The 24,118-nt window shown below is 44.6% G+C and overlaps 1 protein-coding gene across 2 annotated transcripts; it reads right to left on the bottom strand.

Moving 5' to 3' along the window:
• Positions 1–233: 233 nt before the first annotated feature.
• GPRIN2 (G protein regulated inducer of neurite outgrowth 2) lies at positions 234–23,792 on the bottom strand. Of its 2 annotated transcripts, none has more exons than XM_083614756.1 (2): positions 23,467–23,792; positions 234–3,041 (listed from the first exon to the last, which is right to left on the bottom strand). In XM_083614756.1, the coding sequence occupies exon 2, from the start codon at positions 3,025–3,027 to the stop codon at positions 1,258–1,260; it is 1,770 nt and encodes a 589-aa protein (XP_083470882.1). In that variant the 5' UTR covers positions 3,028–3,041; positions 23,467–23,792; the 3' UTR covers positions 234–1,257. The 2 variants fall into 2 exon arrangements, with proteins under 2 accessions (XP_083470882.1, XP_083470883.1); XM_083614757.1 differs by lacking the exon at positions 23,467–23,792 and adding an exon at positions 13,768–13,887.
• Between the last annotated feature and the right edge of the window lie 326 nt (positions 23,793–24,118).

Raw genomic sequence — 24,118 nt, 5'->3', positions numbered from 1 at the left:
ATAATGATAGGTTAACCTGAGATTAAAATTCATAGCAAACCAGCCATTTGTGACTCTTCTCTGGTAACACTGGTACAGTTGTGCCTTGGTAACAGTGTAAGCACCGACTCCCTCGTGTATTTAGGATGCAATTCCTCATGGCTGAAGAAACTGGATGTGATGTTCTGCAAAGAGCTGTGCCAACTGCACAATGATCTGCAATGCATCCGGTCTAGAGGAAAGACTAATTGCACTGAAGTCACAGGTTTTATTGTACACAGCATTGTAATTCAATAAGCTATCTAGTAACAAGGAGTGTACTCAATTATGTGCTTTCATAAATTACTACATGCCATCTGTGTAAAAAGTATAAAATGGAATTCTAGTATTTAAAACTACCTGCACAATGTTGCAGTAAGACAAATGCAGGGACCAAAGTTTAACACTAATTCAGTATTTTCTCTCTATACATGGTTTTTAAAAGGTTCTTACAATTCATACATGTACAGGGAAATACAATGATGTGCTTCAAGCCGTCGTTCGGAAAAACATAGTATTTGCTTGAAGTATTATTCAGAGCTAGATCACCTGGATAAAGCAATACCATATATAAAATGCAGGTATTTGGGCTTTCTTCTTTTAATACATCTACACATTACTCAAAATAAGGTGGTACAATTCTGGACCACTTCAAGCTGAGGGTAGAGGAAGAGAATAATATATTTTAACAATTTATATAATTTTGTAGCACTTTAGGCTACAGGTTGAGGAATAATAGTATTTTATTTGTTTATTTCACTTAAAGCATATTTAAACTATGCAGCAAGGAAGGGGTCAGGAAGACATGAGTCCATAGCTCCAAGACAACTGATTAAACTGAGTGCCCTCCCCCTAAAAACAATACACACATCCTCAAAAACACTCTTTAAGTGTAGCAAACTAGCACAACGGGGAGGAAGATTTAACACAGTTCTCTCTCATGTGCTAGTTCAATGCATGTTGTTAGGGTTTATTCATGTGGGAGAGCATTCAAAAACAAGAGCCCAACCCCACCTGTAATCTGAAACGAAACAGTCCAAAATTCTACTACTTCATTCTGAGTAACATGTAGATCAGGGATATATGTACTAAAAACTGTCCCTGGAGCCTCTGCCTTGCAGAGTTCTATTTTAGACCAGCTCACAGTTTCCAGTTTGATTCCAAAGGGACTCCATATTGTGTACCCGTGTTTATTTGCAACTATTAAAAAAAAATGGTCTTGCAGTCTGCTAGGAAAGTTTATTCCACTGCTGTGCTGGAACGGGCACAGCAGCCTGGATTTCTTAGGCAATGCATCATTGTTCTGAAAGAGGTTTTCTTTTCCTGTTTAGCTGGCAGCTCCTCAGTACTTTTCCTAGAGATCTCTTCCGGTTCAGTCTGAAACTGTTCTATCTGAATTTCAAGGTGCTTCTGGATGGCCAAGCCAAGGACCTCGGGGTCTACAGCTGCACCGTAAACTTCCCATGTCATGCCTTCATCGTCCCACCTCACCTCCCGGACCGGAGACTTCTCCCCCTCTGCCTCGGGCTCCAGATTAACCTCTGGGAACACATGAGGGTGGCCTTCTGCTGCGACCGAGGGGCTCGTTGCTGCAGATTTACATTCCTTCGTTGGGATGGTTTGTACCTCTGCATCTCTGCACTCGAGAAGGGGCTGCAATCCCCGGGTGAGGTCATTCATGGAGGTCATCGTCCCTGTGTCCTTGGTCTTCAGGACAGCGTTGACGCCGTCCTGGCGGCTATTCAACACCACGTACGTCGTCTTCATTTCCTCTTGGGCCCTGCTCGGTTGCACGCAAGGCTGCATGTGCATCATGTGCTCCCCACGCACACTGCAGCAGCGCAGGATGCGCTTTGCATCCAGGCCCGACTCACTCACGGACGACACGAGCTTCGGAAGTGTTGCCGTTTCAGTAGCGGGCAAGGACTGGCAATACCCGGGGGTCACTTGTCCTTTCCCCGATTCACTAACTGAGCAGACCAACCTTGGGATGAACTGAACGGAAGGGATGGGCAAGGAATGGCAATAGGCTGGGACGGTCCCCTCCATCTTCATCGAAGACTCCGGCCTCATGCCATAAGGAAGAGCAGTACTATTATGGATGGCCACCATGCCAGGTGGGTACATGCCAGCTGCAAAGTTGCTATACACAATTCCACCCTGGGCGTACATAGCCCTGTTTGAGAAGTGGTCACCAGGCATATGCGGCCCAAGAACAGCTGAGTGATACGCTCCAGGGTCCGCAAAAACGTTCACGTTTTGCGATACAGCACCATTGTCAAAGACGCTAGTGGGCACATCTTGGTCTCTAGGCAAACTTGGGGCCCGGCTCATGTGACTTTGAAAACTGGGGGCATTTTCACATGTGTCTGATCCATATCTCGGCCTTGGGAATGCTACGCTGCCTGCCGCAGCCCCGTAACTGCTGCTGGAGCGCATAGCAGAGTATGTGGCACTTGTCTCCATGTGGGGAGTGGAGCTCTGCTGCTTACAGCTGCACGTTAGGTCAGAAAGGCTTCTCTGGACAGCAGCTCCCAGTGCTTCCATCATGCTCACCTGCTGCAGATTTGCATCACAGGTTGCGGACACACCCTCAGCGGTACTGCTCTTGGTGTGTGTCCTAGGGCCAACCCCTCCTGCAGAAGCTTGGGGTTGCTCAACACCCAGGAAGTGGTTTGTGCTTTTGGTGGTGCTCTGCACGCTGTCGCTTGGAGACAGGCTGCTCACAGTTCGGAGAGTGGATGCAATTTCCGAGCGGGTTGAAGACCATGCAGAGCTAGGTGTGCTTCCCAGGTCGTTCTCCCTCGCCTGGGCTTGGCAGGCAGAGCTGCTGAGGCTCTTTCGCAGCTCCTGCCTGCTGTTGTGTCCCTCCTCAGAACCTACTCGCCCAACGCCGGCCAAATTTGTGGAGCTCTTTGAGAGAGGGTGATAGTTCAGGTTCAGAGTGCTGTGGCAAACAGAGTTCAAGGTTTCCTGATGGGGGTGGAGTTGGTGGCTGTTTGTTTCCATGGCACAGGAGAGTTCTAGGGCAAGAAAGGGAAAAAAGAGACAATTAAAAGCAGCTCACATGTTAAAACAGCTTTGCGCAGGTTCTAAAATAAAGTCATACCCAAGGCCGTGCATATACTCACATCCCCCGTCCAAATAGTCCTGGGAACTGTAGTTCATTGAGGATGATATGAGAGGGGCAAACCACTGTTCCTAGGATTTTGTGGGAGGTGTGGAAAATGTAATGTATAGTGCATATGCAACCATATATGTATAGTGTATATGCAACCATATATGTATAGTGTATTTAAATGTATAGTGTATATGCAACCATACTACAGCTCACATATGTCGTAATCCCTGCTACTTATTTGGCATTTTAACAAGTCAAAAGCTTCTATTCTGCAAGAGACTTTTCTTTTTAGATGCTAGGAAAAACCCACCTGTTTTTTCAGGTTTTTAATTATATTTTAATGTTCAGCTGTTTTTAATTTTGTTGTTTATTTTCAGCTGCTTTTTTGATGGTTACAAATTAGTCTGAAAGCCACCCTGACAGCTTTCTAAGTCAAAAGGTAGGATATAATCCCTTAAATTTATTAAGGTGGAACTTTCCTGCCATGGAGGCAACATGATAGGAGAATATTCATTTAGGAGTAAGATTAAACGTGTGTGTGTGTGTGTGTGTGTGTGTGCACCTGTGTGGCGACTACATTTAGTTCCACGGCTGACAGGTTCACAACCAATCGCAGTGTTATGAAACCAGTTTCCAAGCAAAAAATTATAATATAAACATTGAATTCACTCTTAATATGGTACTTATGTTTGGAAATCTGCAACAAATCTGTATTTGGGCACAGCAAACAGGAAGACATGCAATTTGAAGTGGACATGTTATGACTTATGAGTACCAAAACATTAGACAAGCAGAAGAAGGATTAGGATAGAAATGGAATTAACATCCACTATTTTTGGCTTAGCTTCAGAAGCGGATCTGAAATGCGTTTGCTAATTGCACTGAACTGCTTTGCTTGAAACCAACAAATGCATGTGTGCGTGTGTGTCTCCTCTATGAGTTATGATTAAAGCAGTGACCTATTTAATGTACTAGTAAATATAGAATCTGAATTATTATTAGATTTTCTGTTTTGATTGCTGATGTTGATCTGGTGGCAAATTACTGAAATCCCTGGACAATCTTGTAAAAAAAATTGTTGTTGTTTTTTAAAGGAACTCTGAATAACCTGCAGGGTCTGAATAGCAATTTGGAAAATGGAAAGTAGGCAGATGAAATACATAAGGATTTAATTAAATTATGGAGAATTGGGAGGAGATTTTTTAGAGCACGTGTTGCTGTCGACAAAGAGCTTAGGAAAGCCTAGCAATGCACCAGTGCTAATCTTTTATTCAAGAGTAAGCACTGGCAAAGTTCATCTTTAAAGTATTAAACTAAAAGTTGTATTTGACTGACACTTCAGATAAAGAGCCAAGTTTTCCATCTTGACAAAAAAGATTAAACACACTGGAACAAAAACAATATCCAGACAGCAGAAACCAACAAAAACCCCATTTTTATTTTTAAGAAATAAATTTGCGTATACTTTATAAAGTGTATAGCAGGGATTGGAACCTGCTGGTCTGGCTTCCAGGTGTTCAACTCCAACTCCAGTATCAACTTCATTCCAGCATGGCCAATAGAGAGGGATGGGGAGAACTGTAGACCAGCAACACCTGACAGGCCACCATCTATTCTTCGCCCCTGTTGTATAAAGGCTTAGGAAATTTCATAGATAGGCTAAAGTGTTGGGTGGTGATGCCAGAAGGGGTAATAGACACCCATCTTCTCCTTGCCTTCTCTTCCTCCCAACCTGCCTTCCTTGCTTCAGCTTCTCCTCTACTCAGCATGCCCCTCCATGCTTAATAATAATAATAATAATAATAATATGCTGCCAATCTGGCTGGCATAATAATATGCTACTAATCTGCCCCAGCCACTCTGCGCGGCTTCCAACACATACAAAAACAAACATTCAAAACTTCCCATACAGGGCTGCCTTCAGATGCCTTCTAAAAGTTGTATAGTTATTTATCTCCTTGACATCTGGTGGGACAGCATTCCACAGGGAGGGCGCCGCTGCCGAGAAGGCCCTTGTTATGTACTGAAGTTCTCATCCTGGGCCAGCAGGGGGATACTGTAGATAGTTTTCACTCAGGTCCACATATGCAAATAAGGCCCTCTTCCCTGGTTCCCTATCCTATTCACTAGGACAGTTCATCCATCCTGATGCATTTCACACCCAGCTTAGAAGCTGGCTTTGGTAGAGGCGGCTTTGGGCTTGCCCACATCTGAGTGTTAATCCACTTTCCCTGCATTCAAACAAGACCTGAATACGCCACACCTGTACATATTTGAATTCATATGTGATTTTTTAAAAAATGAACAGCCTGTTTTATTTTTGAAACAGAATGTATGTACAACAATAAATACAAACAACAACAACACATGGCTAATCTTTTGAGGTTCAGCCTGTAAAAACAGCAGATTGATCAAACTGCAAAGTCGTTGCTTTTTGAATATGTGCAAAGTAAGGCCAACAGGCTACAGATGATGGAGAGCTGTTTGCACAAAGGGAGAGTTAGTTTGTTCTCTATGTTCCCTAGTCTTACCTCCCAAGCAGATAGACTGGCCTTTGTGCAGAATCTCCATGGCCATCCCTATAGGATAGTACTTCCCTCTGTATATTGCATGGCACCACAGAAGTAAAATAGACAAGAGGTCAGATGCTGGTGCAGATATTTAGGACAGAGCTTGGCAGGTCTCAAGAGTTCCCCCTCGTCCCAAGTTCAAGTAACTTATTGCAAGTGTTGTTGCTTTATTCTGGAAAGGTAGAAGGGTTTACTATTCCCACCCCACAAATGGCTTCTCTAAAGTTATTTTTCTCTAAGCACGAGTTTCTTTTAGTCTTGGGAGCCCCACTGGCAGGGACTGGCAGGAGGACACTGACACGTGTGCCATGGGGGGAAAGGGGGACGGAGTCTGACTCACTAGAGGGAGGCAATGGTTTGTGGGGAGTCTATACCAGCCAAGAGGCAAGAATCAGAAGCATGGGACATGTCAGGACTGGAGGAAGAAGAGACAGGCACACAAGTGAAGGGCTGGGTGCTTCCTCACCCTCTCCTGAACCACTGCCTCCCAGAGCCAGGAGAGAACTGAAGGGGGAAGAGCAGAGGCAGCTTCCATGTAGGTTTAGTCTCCAGCTACATGCGTGCAGCCCATTGGGGGAAGGTATATAAACCAGAGGAGGGGGAGTGGTCCCCAGTTCATAGCTGTCAACTTATGAAGATTTGAAAATAGGGGACCAGCAGCCTCGAAAATAAGGGATCAGCAGCCAAAATAAGGGATTTTAGTCAACCAGCTGAAATACAAAGTTAAAAGGGACCAGATAATTTGGGAGAGCAGCGCTGGTTTTTAGCCCTTCGTTTCCAGAGGTTGCTGCTCAAGACACCAGCTGATGAAACACTGCAATTAAATAACTACCAGCAGCAACCACTTTTCACACAAAACGAAGTCCAAGCTACAAAGACACTGCTGCAGTTCTGTATCTTTTCTCTCGTGCTCCATCTGCAGCTCTCAGTTCCATGAGGCGGGGCGGGAGGAAGGGGGGGGGAAATAGCGCCCGAAGTAAACCCGCGAATCAGACCATCTATGCTAGTCTACCACTACAAATCTATGGGAGAAGCGCTTGCGGTCCTTCCCTTGTAGCCCTTGGAACACCTGCCTGCGCCTCCGCCTCCTCCTCTCTCTGAACTGCTTTCTCTATGGTTGCCCTTGCTCTCCTCTCAAGGATCCTCAGCAATTCATAGGCCGCACAAGGCCACCCATCTCATCCAGGTCCTTCGGCGGCACAGCCGCAGTACGGCCTAGCAGGAGCAGCGGCGATGGGCAGAGGGGAGGCCCCAGGCAGAGACACTCAGTTGGGCAGCCACGAGGAGGATGGCGGCGGAAGGGCCCGAGGCTCCCGCCAGTCCCAGTGGGGAGGGGCTCCCGGGGGCCGAGGCTGGTGAGAGGAGGGGGGCAGGCCAGGCAGCCAAGCAACACAGTTGGAGCCTCCCTCCTCCGTGGCCAGCAGGGAGGGAGGGAGAGGAGCTGCTTCCTTTGAAACCCGGGAAATGTAAGGAACATCATCAATAAGAGACATCAGCGGGACATGGCACTGGGATAAGGGAGTTTCCTGCCAAATAAGGGACGGTTGACAGTTATGCCCCAGTTGCTGCAACTGCTCCATAGAGCATGGACCTGGGAATAGCTGCCTAGCCATTAAGCTACATACCCTCCAACATTCATCGGATGAGAATGTCTTTTGGCGCCACATTTGTGTGAGAGCACAGCACCACTGCAAGCACTGGCTCATCCTCCTCTCCAAGCTTGGTGGTGGCAGCGCCGGAGGGGGGAAATGGGACATTACGGGATCAAATCAGAAGCTGGGATGGCTTCTGTAATTCCGGGATGTCCCAGGAAAATTGGGATTGAGATTGAGACTGGTGTGTGTAGATATCCAAAGCTGCAGAAGCGACTGCAAGTGTTATCTTTGACAATAAATTGTTAACTATCTGCTATGTGCATTGCTTTTGCTGAGAAGCACCACTGACACCCACAAGCAGAAACACTTGAGCTCTGAAATCTGGTTTCCCATCAAACTCTATGCCAAAGCTTCTGGGCTCCATCCAACAAAATGATCCCATTAGCTCGAGTTCTCCTGTGGGGTTTGGGAGTGAGCATCACCTAGCCGCCCCATGCAACTGGTAGAAGATTGTGGCTTTAAATGCTGGAAAGCCCTCCAAATTTCAACCAATTGGAAATAAAATTTCCCCATTCCATATGAACCGAAAAAGTGTGGGAAACTCAGGTAAACAAAATGGTGGGCAAAGCCTGCTAGAAGTCAAGAAACCAATACAGTGGTACCTTGGGTTACATACGCTTCAGGTTACATACGCTTCAGGTTACAGACTCCGCTAACCCAGAAATAGTCCTTCAGGTTAAGAACTTTGCTTCAGGATGAGAACAGAAATTGTGCTCCGGCAGCACGGCGGCATCAGGAGGCCCCATTAGCTAAAGTGGTGCTTCAGGTTAAAAACAGTTTCAGGTTAAGAACGGACCTCCGGAACGAATTAAGTACTTTAAAGCCCTAAACGGTCTCAGTCCAGTATATCTGAAGGAGCGTCTCCACCCCCATCGTTTTACCCGGACACTGAGGTCCAGCACCGAGGGCCTTCTGGCGGTTCCCTCACTGCCAAGTTACAGGGAACCAGGCAGAGGGCCTTCTCGGTAGTGACGCCCTCCCTGTGGAACGCCCTCCCACCAGATGTCAAAGAGAACAACAACTACCAGACTTTTAGAAGACATCTGAAGGCAGCCCTGTTTAGGGAAGCTTTTAATGTTTGATGTATTACAGTATTTTAATATTTTTTTGGAAGCCGCCCAGAGTGGCTGGGTAAGCCCAGCCAGATGGGCGGGGTATAAATAATAAATTATTATTATTATTATTATTATTATTATTATTATTATTATTATCATCATCATCATCATCATCATCATCATCATCATTTAACCTGAGGTACCACTGTAGTACCATTTTCAGCATCCACAGAGGATTCACAGGAACCTATTTGCCTGCCACATCTAAGGAGACTACTGAGACCTCCTTCCAGAAACCATTACTGACTTTATAACAGCAGCGTCCATGAGACAGAAGCCTGTGCAGAAATAATAGAGGGCAAGGAGCTCTACTTTTAACACCAAGGCAACCACATGCCTTGTTTTACACCAAGAAGGGCAGTGTGATTTTAATTTACTTATAAGATTGACTCTCGTAGAAGGCTGCTGTATCTAGGTTCTTATCTGTTCGTAAGCTCATTACGGACACCCTGATTACAACCAGCAACTTCTGGGAAGCATTGCTTGTGAAGAAAGAAGTGTGCAAAAGAATCCACAATTTGTGAACTGCACCAAAATCTCTCGATTATGCAAAACATCAGTTTCACCACTACTTAAATAATACATGGCGGTAGCAAACCATCTCTTCCAACACAAGTATCGGGGGGGGGGGGCGGACAAATATTTCTTGTGCTCTGGACCTGAAAATAAGAAAAGTCCGCTCGACATGTATGGAGTTCTAAAAACTTTCTAGAAACTACAAAGGGGGTGGGGAGGGAGAGAAGAGCCATGAAGTCCATTGGGTGGTGATTCTGTTCAGTTTCTGTAGGTCACAAATTGTACATGCAGGGAATAGGGGTAAGTCACACCCCAGTGCTGTCAAAAGCCAATTACCTACCAGGCTAGGCCTTGTAATTTAATAACTTGTCCAGACTTCTATGCAGCATATTTACAGTCTGGACAAACTACTGAGAAGGGATAAACCATCAACAATATCATTTCAAGCCCTCAGTTTAAAAATTATGAAACATGCCTCCTTCCCCACAAAAATCTGAATAATAAAACAGGAATTTAGTCTATTTTAAAACTGATCAGTACTTCACTACAGGTAACTTGCACCTTGTGGGCATTTAGCTTGTGCACATTCAGCTTTTTGCACTTGGCAAAAGAAATTGGAAAGGGGGAAGGTACCTGGAGGAAAAAACTTTGGCAATCCAATATAATAATAATAATAATAATAATAATAATAATAATAATAATAATAATAATAATAATAATTTATTATTTATACCCCGCCCATCTGGCTGAGTTTCCCCAGCCACTCTGGGTGGCTCCCAATCAAGTGCTAAAAACAATAAAGCATTAAATATGAAATACTTCCCTAGACAGGGCTGCCTTCAGATGTCTTTTAAAAATAGAATAGCTGCTTACTTCCTTGACATCTGATGGGAGGGCGTTCCACAAGGCGGGCCCCACTACTGAGAAGGCCCTCTGCTTGTTTCCCTGTAACCTCACTTCTCGCAATGAGGGAACTGTGAGAAGGCCCTCGGCGCTGGGTCTCAGTGTCCGGGCTGCCATTGAACCCAATGCACTTTGTACACAATTTTGGCTCCAGGTGCCATCTCCGGAAGGTAACCCCAGTATAAGTTGGAGAGCCACCTGTGTACGACTTTGAAGGCTCCTTAATCTAATTGTGATTCTGTTTACTTAATCACAACAAGGGAATAAGATTTCCCACCCATCCACCCCAAGGTTTAATTTGTGTTTGCTAAGCATTCTCAATATCTTTCATGGAATGTTATGCATATACAGCACATTAAGACAAGGCTGCAGGGTGGGGAGGGGTGATCTCTGACTAAAATCAAAGATAAATTCCCCTCCTGCTCCTGCCACAAGCTAATACAATAATTTCATCCTTCCGTGTTCATAATGAGATTTGGGCGACACGACACGCACAAAAAACTATTTGAGTTTTTGTTTTGTTTCATCAGCCATTGCCAGCTGCATATCAGCATTTGGGAATCAGCCATCTTTTCTCCTTCCCTGCTCCTGATGTGTCAGGTGGGGTGGCTAATCCTGAGGATTTCGTACACGTAACCGAAAGGATTACGCAAGTGTTTTGTTTTTCTGACAGGTAATATAGTTTCTCTAATTTAAAAACAAAAAACAAAAATGACCTGCAATTTTGTCTCCAAATGCAGCTGCCTTTAAAATGTCCTTCCTTCCAGATGGTAAATTGCTACTAATCAAATCACTGCGCTAGGTTTTATTTAATGCTCAGACTGACCTTCCTCTTACTTCTAGCTGCGCTTGAAATAATCTTGTTCGAGCAAATAAACCAAAGGCAATGTGTGTTTAAATGTAGGTCAGCAAGAATATTTGCCCGTATTCTATTTCAGAGCTTGCAGACTTGTTTTTTTAAAACAGAAAAACAAGCTTTAAACTGGAGGTTCCCAAATTGTGGTCCACAAGCTCCATTCAGGTGGGCTGCTGAAAGGCTGGAGAGCAGCTGAGAACATTTGCACTTGGTTAATTTTTCCCCATGGACAGATATTGAGGCCGTTTTGGGCAGGGCTGGGGTATCGGACAGGTCATCAAGGGCCCAGACTTGGTCCCGTAATTGTCATAACACAGCACACTGATTCTGCCCCCCCCCAAAAAAAAACGCCAGTTAAAGGTGACTGATGAACCTGACCCGACTTTCACCTCAAAAAACCCAGCCACATCCATCACACTAGACAGGTATAAAGGCTGTAATTCAGAACTTTCCAAATGGTGTGTCGTGACACGTTAGTGTTTCAACTGCAATGTGTAGGTGTGTCGCACGAACGCTCCCTGTGCTCCCCCCGAGGCTGGAAAGGGAGCGGGCAGCCCCCCCCAGTTTGCTAGTAAAACTGAATTACTGTGTCGCGAAATGATGCATGTCTAAAAAGTGTGTCCTCAACATAAAAAATTTGAAAAGCTCTGCTATAATTGTTAAAATATGGGTTATGTGTTCGATTTCTTAAACAAAACTGTTAACCAAGACCTCTAGTAACTACTCCATGAAAAATGGGAAGAGAGACTTTGGCCTAAAGTTTTTGTTACACCTGGGCATCTCTGTTAGAATCCTTACCAATTTGATTTAACACATGCTTTCTTCTTGTCCCTGCATATCATACTCTGTGAGAGACTGTAAACTGGGTATAACATGCATATAAGAGTTTCCTTCGGTAGAGCATGAGATTTAATCTCAGGGTCAGTGGCGTAGTGTGGGTTGTCAGCACCCGGGGCAAGGCAAGTAATTTGCACCCCCTAACCCGTGGATTTGCACCCCCTAACCCGTGGATTTGCACCCCCTAACCCGTGGATTTGCGCCCCCTAACCCGTGGATTTGCACCCCCTAACCCTAACCCCCAGATGTTGCGCCCGGTGCGGCCGGCCCCCCCTGCACCCCCCACGCTACGCCACTGCTCAGGGTTGTGGGTTCGAGCCCCACGTTGGGCAAAAGATTGCCTGCATTCTCTTCCAACGCTACAATTCTGTAAACATAATGTGACTGTTTTATATCACACCACATGCAGCTGTTAAAATACATGAATTAGCTAATCTTGCCATATTATGCAAAGCGAGAAGGAAGTTTTGGACAAAGTTGATTATGCAATGAGGGTCATTGTAAATAAACATAACAAAACAAAACATGAAAGGGTTTCAACCATTATGGTTTGAACTAGAATTCCAACAGTTTCCCAAATCATGGGCATGACTAATGGAGATTCCCCTCCTTTTAAATATATGTCGTATTACTTAAATCCTCTGAAGAGCTCTTTATTTTATTTATTATTTACTGAATTTATATACCATTCTATACCCAGAGGTCTCAGGGCAGTTCACAGAACAAAATCAAAATATAAAACCACAATATAGATGATCAAAATAAACAACAACAACCCAATAACACTCCCCCCCACCAAAAAAAATCCCCAAATCAAACATATTTTATTTTATTTATTAAATTTATATACCGCTCTTTCTGCTCACAAACCGAGGAATGGAGCATTCAGAATGAGAATGCAGGCCATTTTTTCTAGCCTAAACAAGCATTATTGTGGGAATACAGGATGAACAGCCGGGGTGGAGGGTGCAAAGTCCCATTTAAAAACACAAATCTACCATGCTTGGCAAATTCTACTTTTAGAGGAGTTATTGGTGCATGTTAGAGGATATCTACACTTTGCTGACTGGGAAGGCTGTGGGAAAGTTGTTAATTAAAGAACAGACAGCGAGCAGACGCTTACAAATGTCAAACCTCAGTTTCCATTTATCAGAAGCTTTGGGGATTCTGAATAACCTAATAAAAATACTGTATTCACTCAAGTCTAATGTGCCATCAAATTTAATGTGCACCTCAATTTTCAGAACCTTGAAACCAAAGGAAGCATTTGCTGGCAGATGTAAATGTGCCATTGAATCTAATGCGGTAAATGGCTCCTCAATCTGTGATAGCCCTCTTTTATGTTCGGACACTTCGTTGCATAAATTTAGCACCTGTACTAAAAAAGAAAAAGGAAAAAGCTGTTTACTTGTGGTGAGATTCTGCAATATTTTGAAGATGTGTATTATGAGTCAATTATTGGTTTATTTTTTTCGAAAGACAAAATGTCTTGTTTTGATTTTATGTAACCCACTCTGGGATACTTTTTGGATGAAGAATGAGGTACAAATGCTATAAATAAATAAAATAAGACTAAAGCTACCCTAGTAATTACTAGGCTGTAATGGTTCTAGGGGTTGCTCGTGCGTAAGCCGGTGCAAACACCTGGCTGGGTTGCCTGAGTGAACCTTTTCTGTCCGGACAGCCACTCACCCGTGGCTGTCTCAATCGCTGGCAGAATCCGTAAGTGGGCGTTTCTTAAACTTCTTCCAGCAAAGAAGCTCTTTGACGCCTAGTCTCCTCCTACTCTCTCTGCGCGAAAGCCTTCTGCGCAAGGAGGGCGTAGGCAGCGGAGGACCCCTACTCTCCCCGCTGGTCCCCGGCAAGGAGTCATGGGACCGCCTCGCTGCTTCCCCCATCTGCCCCCCTTCTCCACTGGTGCTACGCTAATTCTCTTCCCCAGACGATGGGCTGCCTCTCCCAATCCTGGGACGCTCTCTGGAATCCCTCTGGATTTTGCTCTCTCTCTCCGGCACTGATGGCAGTTCCCTGACATCGGCCAATAAGTTTTCTTGGAGGTTCTTTCGAAACTTTACCTGGGCATCTTGATGAATAATCTGGAAGTTTGGATCAAGTTTAATATACTGTAATTTCAGAAGTACAGATAAATTTAGGATGTGGGGAAAGGTTGACTGACATTATATTCTCAGTTGCCATATGATTAAATATTCTGAGAGCAAAGGGAGCTTTTTATACAGCACTTGCTGAGCTTGAGGCAACTTCTGATAGGATTAATCTTCACAGATTATGCTGAAAGCTTTGGAACACAAATATTGACAGGTGGTTATTTATTCTTTTGGAAGCCATGAGAGTGAGAAAGAAACAAAAGTTAACTGAGTTAATCCCCTCTTCAAGGTGTTGATGCCAGGGTTTTGCTTATTTTTAGATCTATATCTAAAGGGTGCTTTTCCTTTTTTTAAAGAATGCAATCCTATACAAGCCTGCGTCCAATTGCCATTTGCTCTGGTTGCAATGTGCTCCCACTGCTGGTTTTTGGATCTGTGTACACACATTACCCAGAATGCAGAGTTAGCCTGTGGTTTCTCATGAAATACTGCCGTTTGATGCATTTTCCCGAAGCCAGCTTTGATCCAATTTGAGAACTGCAGCAAAAAACTAACTAGGCAATTCACACTAGGGAGGCAGTGTGAGATGAGGGCTGCATGGGCTCCATCTCACCAGATTGGCCGCTACCGATTCATGTTTCTTTCAAGAAGGGTCATAACTGCAGATGACTGGTACTAAATGGCTGCAATTAAAGGAGGGGGGAGGGGCTTCATGCTGAAGCACCTGCAATGCTTGCATAGGGTTGTGTGTATGGTCTAATTGTGTGAGCCTACAGTCTCCAACGTGGCATCCACAGGTCCCATACTGCCCTCAAACATACACCTTGGTGCCCACCAAGGCCCCTGCCCAATTTTTTTATTTTTCATGGGGGCTTTTTGGGTGGCGGGGGGGGGGTGTCATTGTTGGGTGTTGCCTGGTTTTTTTTTAATGTTTCATTTGTTCTGAGATACGCGTGTTTTGCTTGGTTTCTCTTTTTTTATGACTGAGCTTCACTAGCTTTTCTTCTGTGAAATGGGTATATTCTGGTGTCCACATCAGTTTCTTAGATTTGTGTATGTGTCCCCTGGGCCCCCAAAAGTTAGGGACCCTGGGGTAAGCAGTATAAACATCCAACCAGGATACTCATGCAATAATCATTGCCTGTGGAGCATAATGTGCTTTGGACACCCTAACGCAACTTCAATGACAATTGTAACAGTCAACACAAGCTAGGGGACAAACTGCTTCTGTGGATGATGCTCCATCCAACTGTGGTCTTACATTTCCCTCCAAGTCAAACAAATTTGGGCATATTGTTCCCCTTAGCCCTGATGTTTTCAAATCCCCACCCCACCCTTGTCACCCCATTGTGAAATATTAGACTGCAGATATTTCAGTGCCCCTCCCTTCTGCTTACGCTACTCTGTAAAACACATTGTAGACTGCTGAAGGAAGTAAACAATTGGTGATGCCAGGTGAGGGGGAAGTCTGCTAACAAGAAGCCCTTTGAATGGGGTATATATCTATATAAACCCTGCTCCTTGCCACCCTAAGGAAGTCCACTGCACAAGAGAGAAATGACATTTAAGGGCTATAACTGACTGCTGATGCTGCCTCAGTAGAAAGGGAAAAGCCAACTGACAGAACCAACTTCTAGCGTCAGAGCAAAACAAAAAACAAAACACTGCCAACTTTCACTAGCCCTGTAAGAGTGGGACACAGCAGCGGACCACAGGCATGGGATCTTAAGAGATATTTCAAGCAGCCTATACCTCCAGAAAGTCAGTTGCACCGATATAGAATGTTAAGCGTCATGACCCAACAGCAATAATGAAAAAGACTCTGCTATCCATTGTTTGTAATCATGCAGGGAGGTAGAAGCGAAGCTGTGGGCCCTGGCTTGCTGTAGACAGCTAAGAATTAAATCAAAGTGCCAGCTATGCAGGGAGAACTGAGTAGCATTGGTTGGATAGAGGTGGTGGCTGTGGTAGTGAGAAATGTCATTTCCCCCACATCTATTCACCTAGCACTACTACTGCTTGTGAACATTAAAATTGCCGATTGAAAAAGAGTTTAGGTAGGAAGGGAAACTGTAGATAAAGAAGAGCTTTGGTGTTGCTTAGCACTGAGATCAATAAAGTCTGAATGTGCACGCACTTGGGTTGTTGTTGTTTCAAAAAAGAGAGACCTGCTAGTGTGCCGATGAAGAGGAACACCTGCAGCCACATGAAAGACCTCTTCATCAAACTGTAATCTTTTTGTGAAGTTGTCTAGTTAATCCCTTGTGCAATTAGAAAAGTGGAACAGGAGCAGGCTGAGTGTAAATTAAATTGACACCAGCTGCTGTCCAAGGAATATGAAGTGGTGTTCCATAGCTACAATGAAAAGGGGCTGTGACTACAACTGTACAAAAGGTCTCTTCTCACATTCTTAAATTGGATTAACAACTGTGCCAGTACTGGTGAAGTAGAATTAAGTTATATGATATATCTGATTTTTTACTACTTGTGTTAAATCTATACTTTTGTACGACAAGGCTAAAGCTGCAGCCTAAACCCTGGCCAGAGAGCAGGGAGGGCACCACTGCATCCATAGCCCTGCCAATCATGCTGGTTGGGGTGGAGGGTGCCAGTGGGTGGGGTGGAGCATGGAGTTGGTGCAATGACCAGACTCAGATCAGGCCCAATGACATCTCACAATGCCAGTGGGGCCAGCTCAGGATCCAGCACACTCTGGGCTGCTGCAACCCCCTCCTGCACCTGTTTGGGGGTTTTCTATGGGCTGCTGCCAGTAGTGGTCCCACTGGGAACTCCAGGCCAGCAGAGTGACACTGGCGTCACTTTGCAGGTAGAAACTCTGAGGACACCTCTGCCCAATCCACACACACACCCCAACCTGCACAAAGGGGTTTTGGCATGCACTGCCCAGCCATTTTGCTCTGCTAACATGAATTGGCAAGAATAGGTACCATCTATTAAGGAGGAGGGAACTGACAGAGACTTAATGGAAAGGCTAATAAATCTACACTGGAGACTTAAAACTGGTTTATCATTAACCCTTCTTCAAACGAACCTGTGGAAATTGTACTTCTAAGGGATATCTGTCAGAATTCAACAACAATTCTTAGGATTCTTTGAGGGGAGGGGGCAGCATGTGTTCAACTTATATAAAACCAATCCAATTTTATTGTGTAGCCTTTGTTCTCAAAATAATAAGTGAGACAGGACCTCCAACTGGAGAACTGGTTCAACCTCAGCCTTCTTTCAAATTTCAGTGGCACCCTGTGTGAGGATAAAATTCGATGCCCTCCCCGCCTATTGCCTTATGCTCGGCACATGCACAACATCCTGGTTGCAGTGCCCCCTTCAGCTCAGTGCCCAGTGCCCAGTGTGAGGGAACCATTCATGATGTTCTATATCCGCCCCTGCTTCCTGACTTTTCCTAAACTCTTCCCCATTTTCCCATCATTTATACCAAATAAATAAAGTTTAACAGATGCCCTTGTCTGAAATGCATGTGATAACTGAGTTTAAGCTCTGTGGATCACTGGTTTCAATATCCATGTGACATGCCGGTGTTGGCATTGCTTAAGGAAGCTGGTTTAGAGCAAAGGTGGGCGACCTTTTTCAGACTGTGGGCTGCGTTTCCTTGTGGGCTTCTTTTCTGGGCACCACATGCCAATGGTGGGTGTGGCAGCCAGAGGCAAATGTGGATGGAACAGTGGAGGCAACTGTTACTTTTACTTCCATAACAGGCCACTAACCAGCTATGCAGGCACCAGTAGTTTCTACACACTTAAACTCTCCATCTTCCACTTGGGCAAAAGCACTTGAGGGGTGTGTGCAGCAGGGCTTGTGAAACTTGAATTATGAAACCTGATTAAGTATTCAAGTACAAATCTCTTATACTTGAATGCAGATGATATTGTCCAGTGCTTAGAATGAAAAGGAGGAATGGTGAAAGTAACCCAGTGGGGAACCCCCAAGGGAAGAAGGCTTGGGGATTGGTGGTGGGGCAACAATGAGAGGTCAGAGGGAGAAGAGAGAGAAGACTGGGAGGAGGAGGTATCAGAAGTTGAAGGGGTAACCTGGCTTAGTGAGCTGGGAGAGTCTGTGGCAGAGAGAAGTCCAGAATCAGGGGCAGAAGCTGAAGCAGGAGCGTGGAATGAGGGAGGCCAAGATGCAGACACGAGTCAGGCTGGTGAAGAGTCACAGGTGTTCCTTTTTGGACAAGGTTAACTAGAACTATAACATTCTCCTGTTTAAAACTAACTTTTCAAGCACCGGTACTGTCAGATGAAGTGTGACTTTTTAGCAAAAGGGGTTTGACACTTGATTTACACATGCAACAGAATCACGTGGTGAATGGACTGTGCTATTCAAAGTGCAGGTAGCAATTGCATATTTAAGTGCTTCCCCACAAAAAACGAACCACCAACATCCAACATTCTGAACATAGAAAACTAGCATATCGTGGAGCATAGTTCTAGGCTGGCCTTCTCCCTGGTGCCCTAGCTTTCTATATACAGATATTCCCACCATAATAGTATAGTTAGGTGGGTGGAAACTATGTGACCTGGGACTCTGCTACATTAGTCAACCAACAACGTTTTGAATGTGTTATAAACATGCAACACCAGATGGCGGTGGAGAGCAAAAAAAAATTCGATGTGATTTTTACATAGCGTTTTTTTATTTTGTTATAACAATTTAATTTCTGAATTTTTAATAGTGTCCCCCCCCGCCCCCAGTGTGTAGATTCATCCCTGATCCTGCTGCATGCACAGATCAGCTTTTAGCTGGTATCCAGACACACCGATTCTACTTAAACAATAGCTGTGCCCATATTAATTCCCACTAGTCCAGCACAGCAGTTGATGGGACCAATGTCAATGTGGAAAACCCCACACAATTTGCAAACATTACTTCACTGTATTTCTGGATTACCACTAATTTACTGAACCAGTGAAGTTAGAAACTCTTGTATGGGCATGGCTACAGTATGAAATTAGTAAGTTAAATGCTGTACTTATTAAACTTGGCAGGTAGGGCATTTAGGGCTTTGTAGTATGTTGTGTGGCATATGTCTTCCCACACACCTGATCCCTGCAGTCCACATAGTTTAGAAACAATGTCCACACAGGTGACTGCAGGACCCTCATAGGCTCCACAGCCTAGCTTCATAGTGTTAGCATTGGGAAATCTTTTAAATTCCTTCTCCTGCACTGCTAGGAAGGATGTGCACTAAAGCACTGCATTGCTTAGCCTTACTTTTAGACTTGGTGCAGGTGTGCACTTGAGTACCATATGCGTGATGACTGGAAGTTGGATGTGTGCACTGACTACGCTACCAAGTGTTATCTGAGACGATACGAAGGCTCAGTCTGCCGTGTTAGTGGCCTATTGACAGATCCAAGCCAATGAGTATAGCTGTCAAGAGTTGAGCGTGTATGTACTACCCCTTACTAAGGTGAGTCCAATACATTTTGGCACCTGAGGCAAACCACAAAATGGTGCTTTCCCCCTGCCAGGGAAGAAGGAGTAAACGAAAAAGGGGAAGAATAAAGATCTACATCGGGAACAAGAGGGTGAGTGAAGAAACAAGGGGAAGGGGAATCACGTCAGCCTTACCCAATGGTTGAAGTGGGAATCAAAGGCCATTGTGGTGGGAAAGGGGCCTGCTCTGAATCATGCCAGGCGGATGCAGAGCCCAGAAGACCCCAAAGGGCAGCCTTCCACCATTTCTTCTCTAGGGGTGGGAGACCAGCAGAGCCTCCTATTTGCCAAGAAACTGCTATAGAGGTGGCATGGGGGGGGAGGGCTGCCAAAGATGTGACAGATCCAACCTCCAAGGAGCACACCAAAGCTATTGCAGTGGTGGCAGCAGCAGGCAATTCATTTATTGGAGGCTGGATCTGCTGGCCCTCTGGATCTCTGGCCTGAGGGGGCTGCCTCACCTTGACTCATGCGTGAGCTGGCCCTGTCTCTTAACCACCATTATGGAGAAGATAGAGATATACCATTGTTAAAATTAAAAGCAAGCCTCTTGTTTAAATTGACATTAGGTACAGCATCTTAAAAAGAAGAGACATCACCTTGCCGACAAAGGTCAGTATAGTTAAAGCTATGGTTTTCCCAGTAGTGATGTATGGAAGTGAGAGGTGGACCATAAAGAAGGCTGATCGCCAAAGAATTGATGCTTTTGAATTATGGTGCTGGAGGAGACTCTTGAGAGTCCCATGGACTGCAAGAAGATCAAACCTATCCATTCTTAAGGAAATCAGCCCTGAGTGCTCACTGGAAGGACAGATCCTGAAGCTGAGGCTCCAATACTTTGGCTACCTCATGAGAAGAGAAGACTCCCTGGAAAAGACCCTGATGTTGGGAAAGATTGAGAGGACAAGGGAAAGGGGACGACAGAGGACGAGATGGTTGGACAGTGTTCTTGAAGCTACCAACATGAGTTTGACCAAACTGCGGGAGGCAGTGGAAGACAGGAGTGCCTGGCGTGCTCTGGTCCATGGGGTCACGAAGAGTTGGACATTACTAAACAACAACAACATCTATCTATCTATCTATCTATCTATCTATCTATCTATCTATCATCTATCATCTATCTATCTATCTATCTATCTATCTATCATCTATCTCTATCTATCTATATCTATCTATCATCTATCTATCTATCTCTATCATCTATCTATCTATCTATCTATCATCTATCTATCTATCTATCTATCTATCTATCTATCTATCTATCATCTATCTCTATCTATCTATATCTATCTATCTATCTATCTATCTATCTCTATCATCTATCTATCTATCTATCTATCTATCTATCTATCATCTATCTATCTATCTATATCTATCTATCTATCTATCTATCTATCTATCTATCTATCTATCTATCTATCTATCTTATATTAGCCAGAATGATATTCCAGCAAAGTTATAATGGAAGCATTGGAAAATAAAAAAGTTACTTCTTCCAAGCTGCTGTCAGATTAATCTAGAAACCACATAACCACCACAATCCTCACTAGGATGCAAAAAAGGAAGCCTCCTGTACCTTTAATAGTTGTATAGAGAGGAGAAATTTTGGTAGCACAGCTCTTCTCACCTCTGAGCATTAAGCTGCATCTGCTGGAATTCTGCTATTAAAGGTGGCATGGAGAGTCCTGTCTTTCTTTGCATCTGGCCTCTCTAATCCCCAGTGGAATACTAATTGCCACCATCTTCTTAAAAATAATATATATTTCCTGGAAATAAGAAAAATGTGTAGAATATATGTATTAAAAGTAGCATTTTTAAAAAATATGAAAAAATGATAATTGTGGTGGGGGGAGCATGATATTGCTTCAATCTTGACTTATTACAGGATTTTGAATACTGGCAACTAATGTTGCAGTTCTGGATGCAATAATTTATAAGTATGTTCCATCAGTGCAAGCTGAGTAAATATGCATATAATTTTGTTGTAATGGTAGCCTTCTTTCCACTTTTATGTATGGCTTTCACTTCCAAGATGCCTCCTTAACTATCTGTTAAAGTACAGTTTGGGTGTCTTTATTATGGACTCAGTTATACAGCTGCAAATATAACGTTTTAAGTGTGTTTTAAGTGCATTATACAAATGTGACACTAGATGGAGCTGATAAGCTAATGGCAGATTCCATATATACTTTACGTTTTTTTAAAAAGGCATTTTCACAGCGTTTTAAAAAATATCTGTGTAGATTCAGATCCTATTTGTGCCTATTAGGCACAAAACAGCTGTAAGATTTGACTTAAAAATTCATTGGTTACTAATGCAGGTATCTTTTGGAAAGTTGTCCTGTATGTTTTCCTAACGCACAAGCCTGTTGCATTCAGCAATGACTCTTTCCTATAATTTAACATTTCAAAGGTGCAATTTTCCTAAAGAAAACGTGTTTGACTTTTCTCCTGCAGTTCTCTAGTTCAGTGAGCACAACACAAACTGCCAAATCTTGCAGTATTGCACCTTTTGGAGCAACGAGTGTGTGGGCATGCAGTGTATTCAAGAGCAAGCTGCATGTAGGGTTGCCAACATTTTTACCAGCTCTGTGCTTGCAGCCAGATTAAACAGATATGCTCTCTCCCACCATATGTTTTCTATGCTGGGAAAGCTCTGCTTGCTAAATCTCTGCAAACCACACTGCCCTTAAAAGCAGAGGAGCCAATGCTGGGACCCAGAGGGTTCTCCTCCTGCTCCCAGATAACCAGTTCACACCCCCAACCCCCATTGTTGGACCCATGTATTTAAAAGGAAAAGCATTTCACACATATTCACGCATCATGCATGCTGCTCTTTCTGAGCCCTCCCAATATTGTTTTTTTCCTGGTTCCAGCAATTAAGCAAAAGCTAGTTAAAGAAACACACAGGGCAGTAACTGAATGCACACCTCCTGCCAGTGCACAATCAATACATTTTCCCAGCTATAGTATCTGCCGTCATAGTCTACATTTACCCACCAGCAAAAAAACTTTGTCTCATTTAAAGTCAACAATACAAAGATCTCAGAAATCCATCTCCAGATTGCCGTTTTTAAAAAGCACCAAAACTTTAGTGAATTCCATCTAAGGAAGAAACAATGTGGAAGTGTCAATTTTTATTCCAGAAGGGGGCGTAACAAAATGTACAGCACTAATATTTGCACAGTGCATAGGTGCCAAGTCCCTGAGGCCGCGGGTGCCCGAGCACCCACAAATTTCTCCAAGGGGCCGGGCACCCACAAATTCCAGTGCCAGGGCCATGCATGCTGCACAGCACCCACAGCCCCGGGCACCCATGATCGTGGGGCCATGTTGGCACTCCTAGCACAGCATATCTCTTGATTATAATTCTGGGGCAATTCAAAGGTTATTGGTTGCGACCTCATAGCAAAAAAGGGGAGTGCTTGTTCCCTCCCATTTCACACAGACCACACTCAACAGCAATAATTCAACATCCTATGCCCTTTTAAAATGTGCTTTTTGTGGTGGGGGCCTAGTGGGTTGTTATTTTTATTTTTATCATGTATTTTGTGGTTTTATATCTTGATCTTATTCTATGAACCACCCTGAGACCCTGGGGTACAGAGTGGTATATAAAGTCAATCAATAATAATAATAATAATAATAATAAATAGAACAGGTAGAGCATATAACCTCCAGCGCCCCAGCTGAGCATCCCTAAAACATTAAAGAATGGAAACAAAATCACTATACAACACAAGCACAGCAGAGACTTGACTCGGGCCACATGGCCCAGCCCCAGAAGGGTGTTAACTCAGTCCCACAACCTGTGTTTTCTGGAACCCTCAAAAGTAGACGTGGGTGCCCCTGAGCATGTGCAAATTACATCCCCCCCCCCCCGCCACAGTGGCCTAAGCTGGGACGAAGATGAGGACAAGAGGCGGACAACCTGAAACGCACAAATCAAACTTTGGAAATCCTCCACGGGACGAAAGGGATAGTTAAGCAAAAGCTGGCACACATCTGGCAAGGGGGGGGGGGTCGAGAAAAGACACTTGTGAATCCGCGTTGAATCTGGCGAGTTTCCTTACTGGCGTCTTAAGGGGCTCTTTTTTCCCGCCACCGCTGGGAAAAGGAAGCCCATCATGGCTAACGCAGTCGCTGCTAGGTTTCCCTGGGAAAACCTCGACAGCCCCTTTTCAAGCGCACGCTTTGTGTGATTCGTAAAAAAAGAAGAGAGGTTTCTCCGACGAGGTTTCTCCCTCTTTGATAGAGGGCAGAGGGAAACAAGCGCCGGCCTCCGCAGACCTTACCTTTCCCTCCAAGTCACGGAGGTTTCACATCCAGGCCGCAGACGCCTCCAGCTCTTGGGGGATTCCCACGAAGGATGAGGATGCTTGATAGGCGAAGAGAGAGAGGACCGGAATGGCGCGCGATCTCTTGCTCGAAGTCTCCCTTTGGGAACGGCCACCAGGGGATGAGGCTGAGGGAAGGCGGCAAAACAGCCCTCGAAGCGAGAAGGGAAGAGGGCGCGCGGGAGGGGGGGGGAATAAAATAATAATAATAAATAGCCCGAGGTGTTGTGTGTGTTTTCCCCCCTCTTCACATCTCCAGGTGAGCCACTTTGGGAGTGCCTGCCACCCCAAAGGCTGTGAGGAAACAAAATGGAGACTGGCAGCAGAGGGACTAGAGATAATCCGGTTGCCTCATCTGATTACTGGGCCTGTGCAAGCCGAGGGGAGGAGAGAGGGAGGAAGGCAGGGAGGAAGAAAAGGGTCAGGGAAAGGATAAAGGGGCACATATTTGTATGTATATATGCATATATATAAAAGAAGAAATTGGGTGTGTTTGTGTGTACGGAGGAAGCGGCACAGACAGGGCCGGCTCTACCGTTAAGCAGAGGGAAAGGGCCACCTCAGGGAGCTGATTTGGGGCCTCACCCAAGGACAAGGACCTGCTTCATTC

The sequence above is a fragment of the Podarcis filfolensis genome (assembly GCF_964270895.1).
Source record: "Podarcis filfolensis genome assembly, chromosome: 5".
Taxonomy (NCBI): Eukaryota; Metazoa; Chordata; class Lepidosauria; order Squamata; family Lacertidae; genus Podarcis; species Podarcis filfolensis.
Note: the sequence above shows the minus strand (reverse complement) of the source record. Positions and strands in the feature narration are given on the sequence as shown.

Bases quoted from the DNA above. Each gene is read 5' to 3' on its own strand.
- GPRIN2 (XM_083614756.1), bottom strand. From the start codon at position 3,027: ATGGAAACAAACAGCCACCAACTCCACCCCCATCAGGAAACCTTGAAC.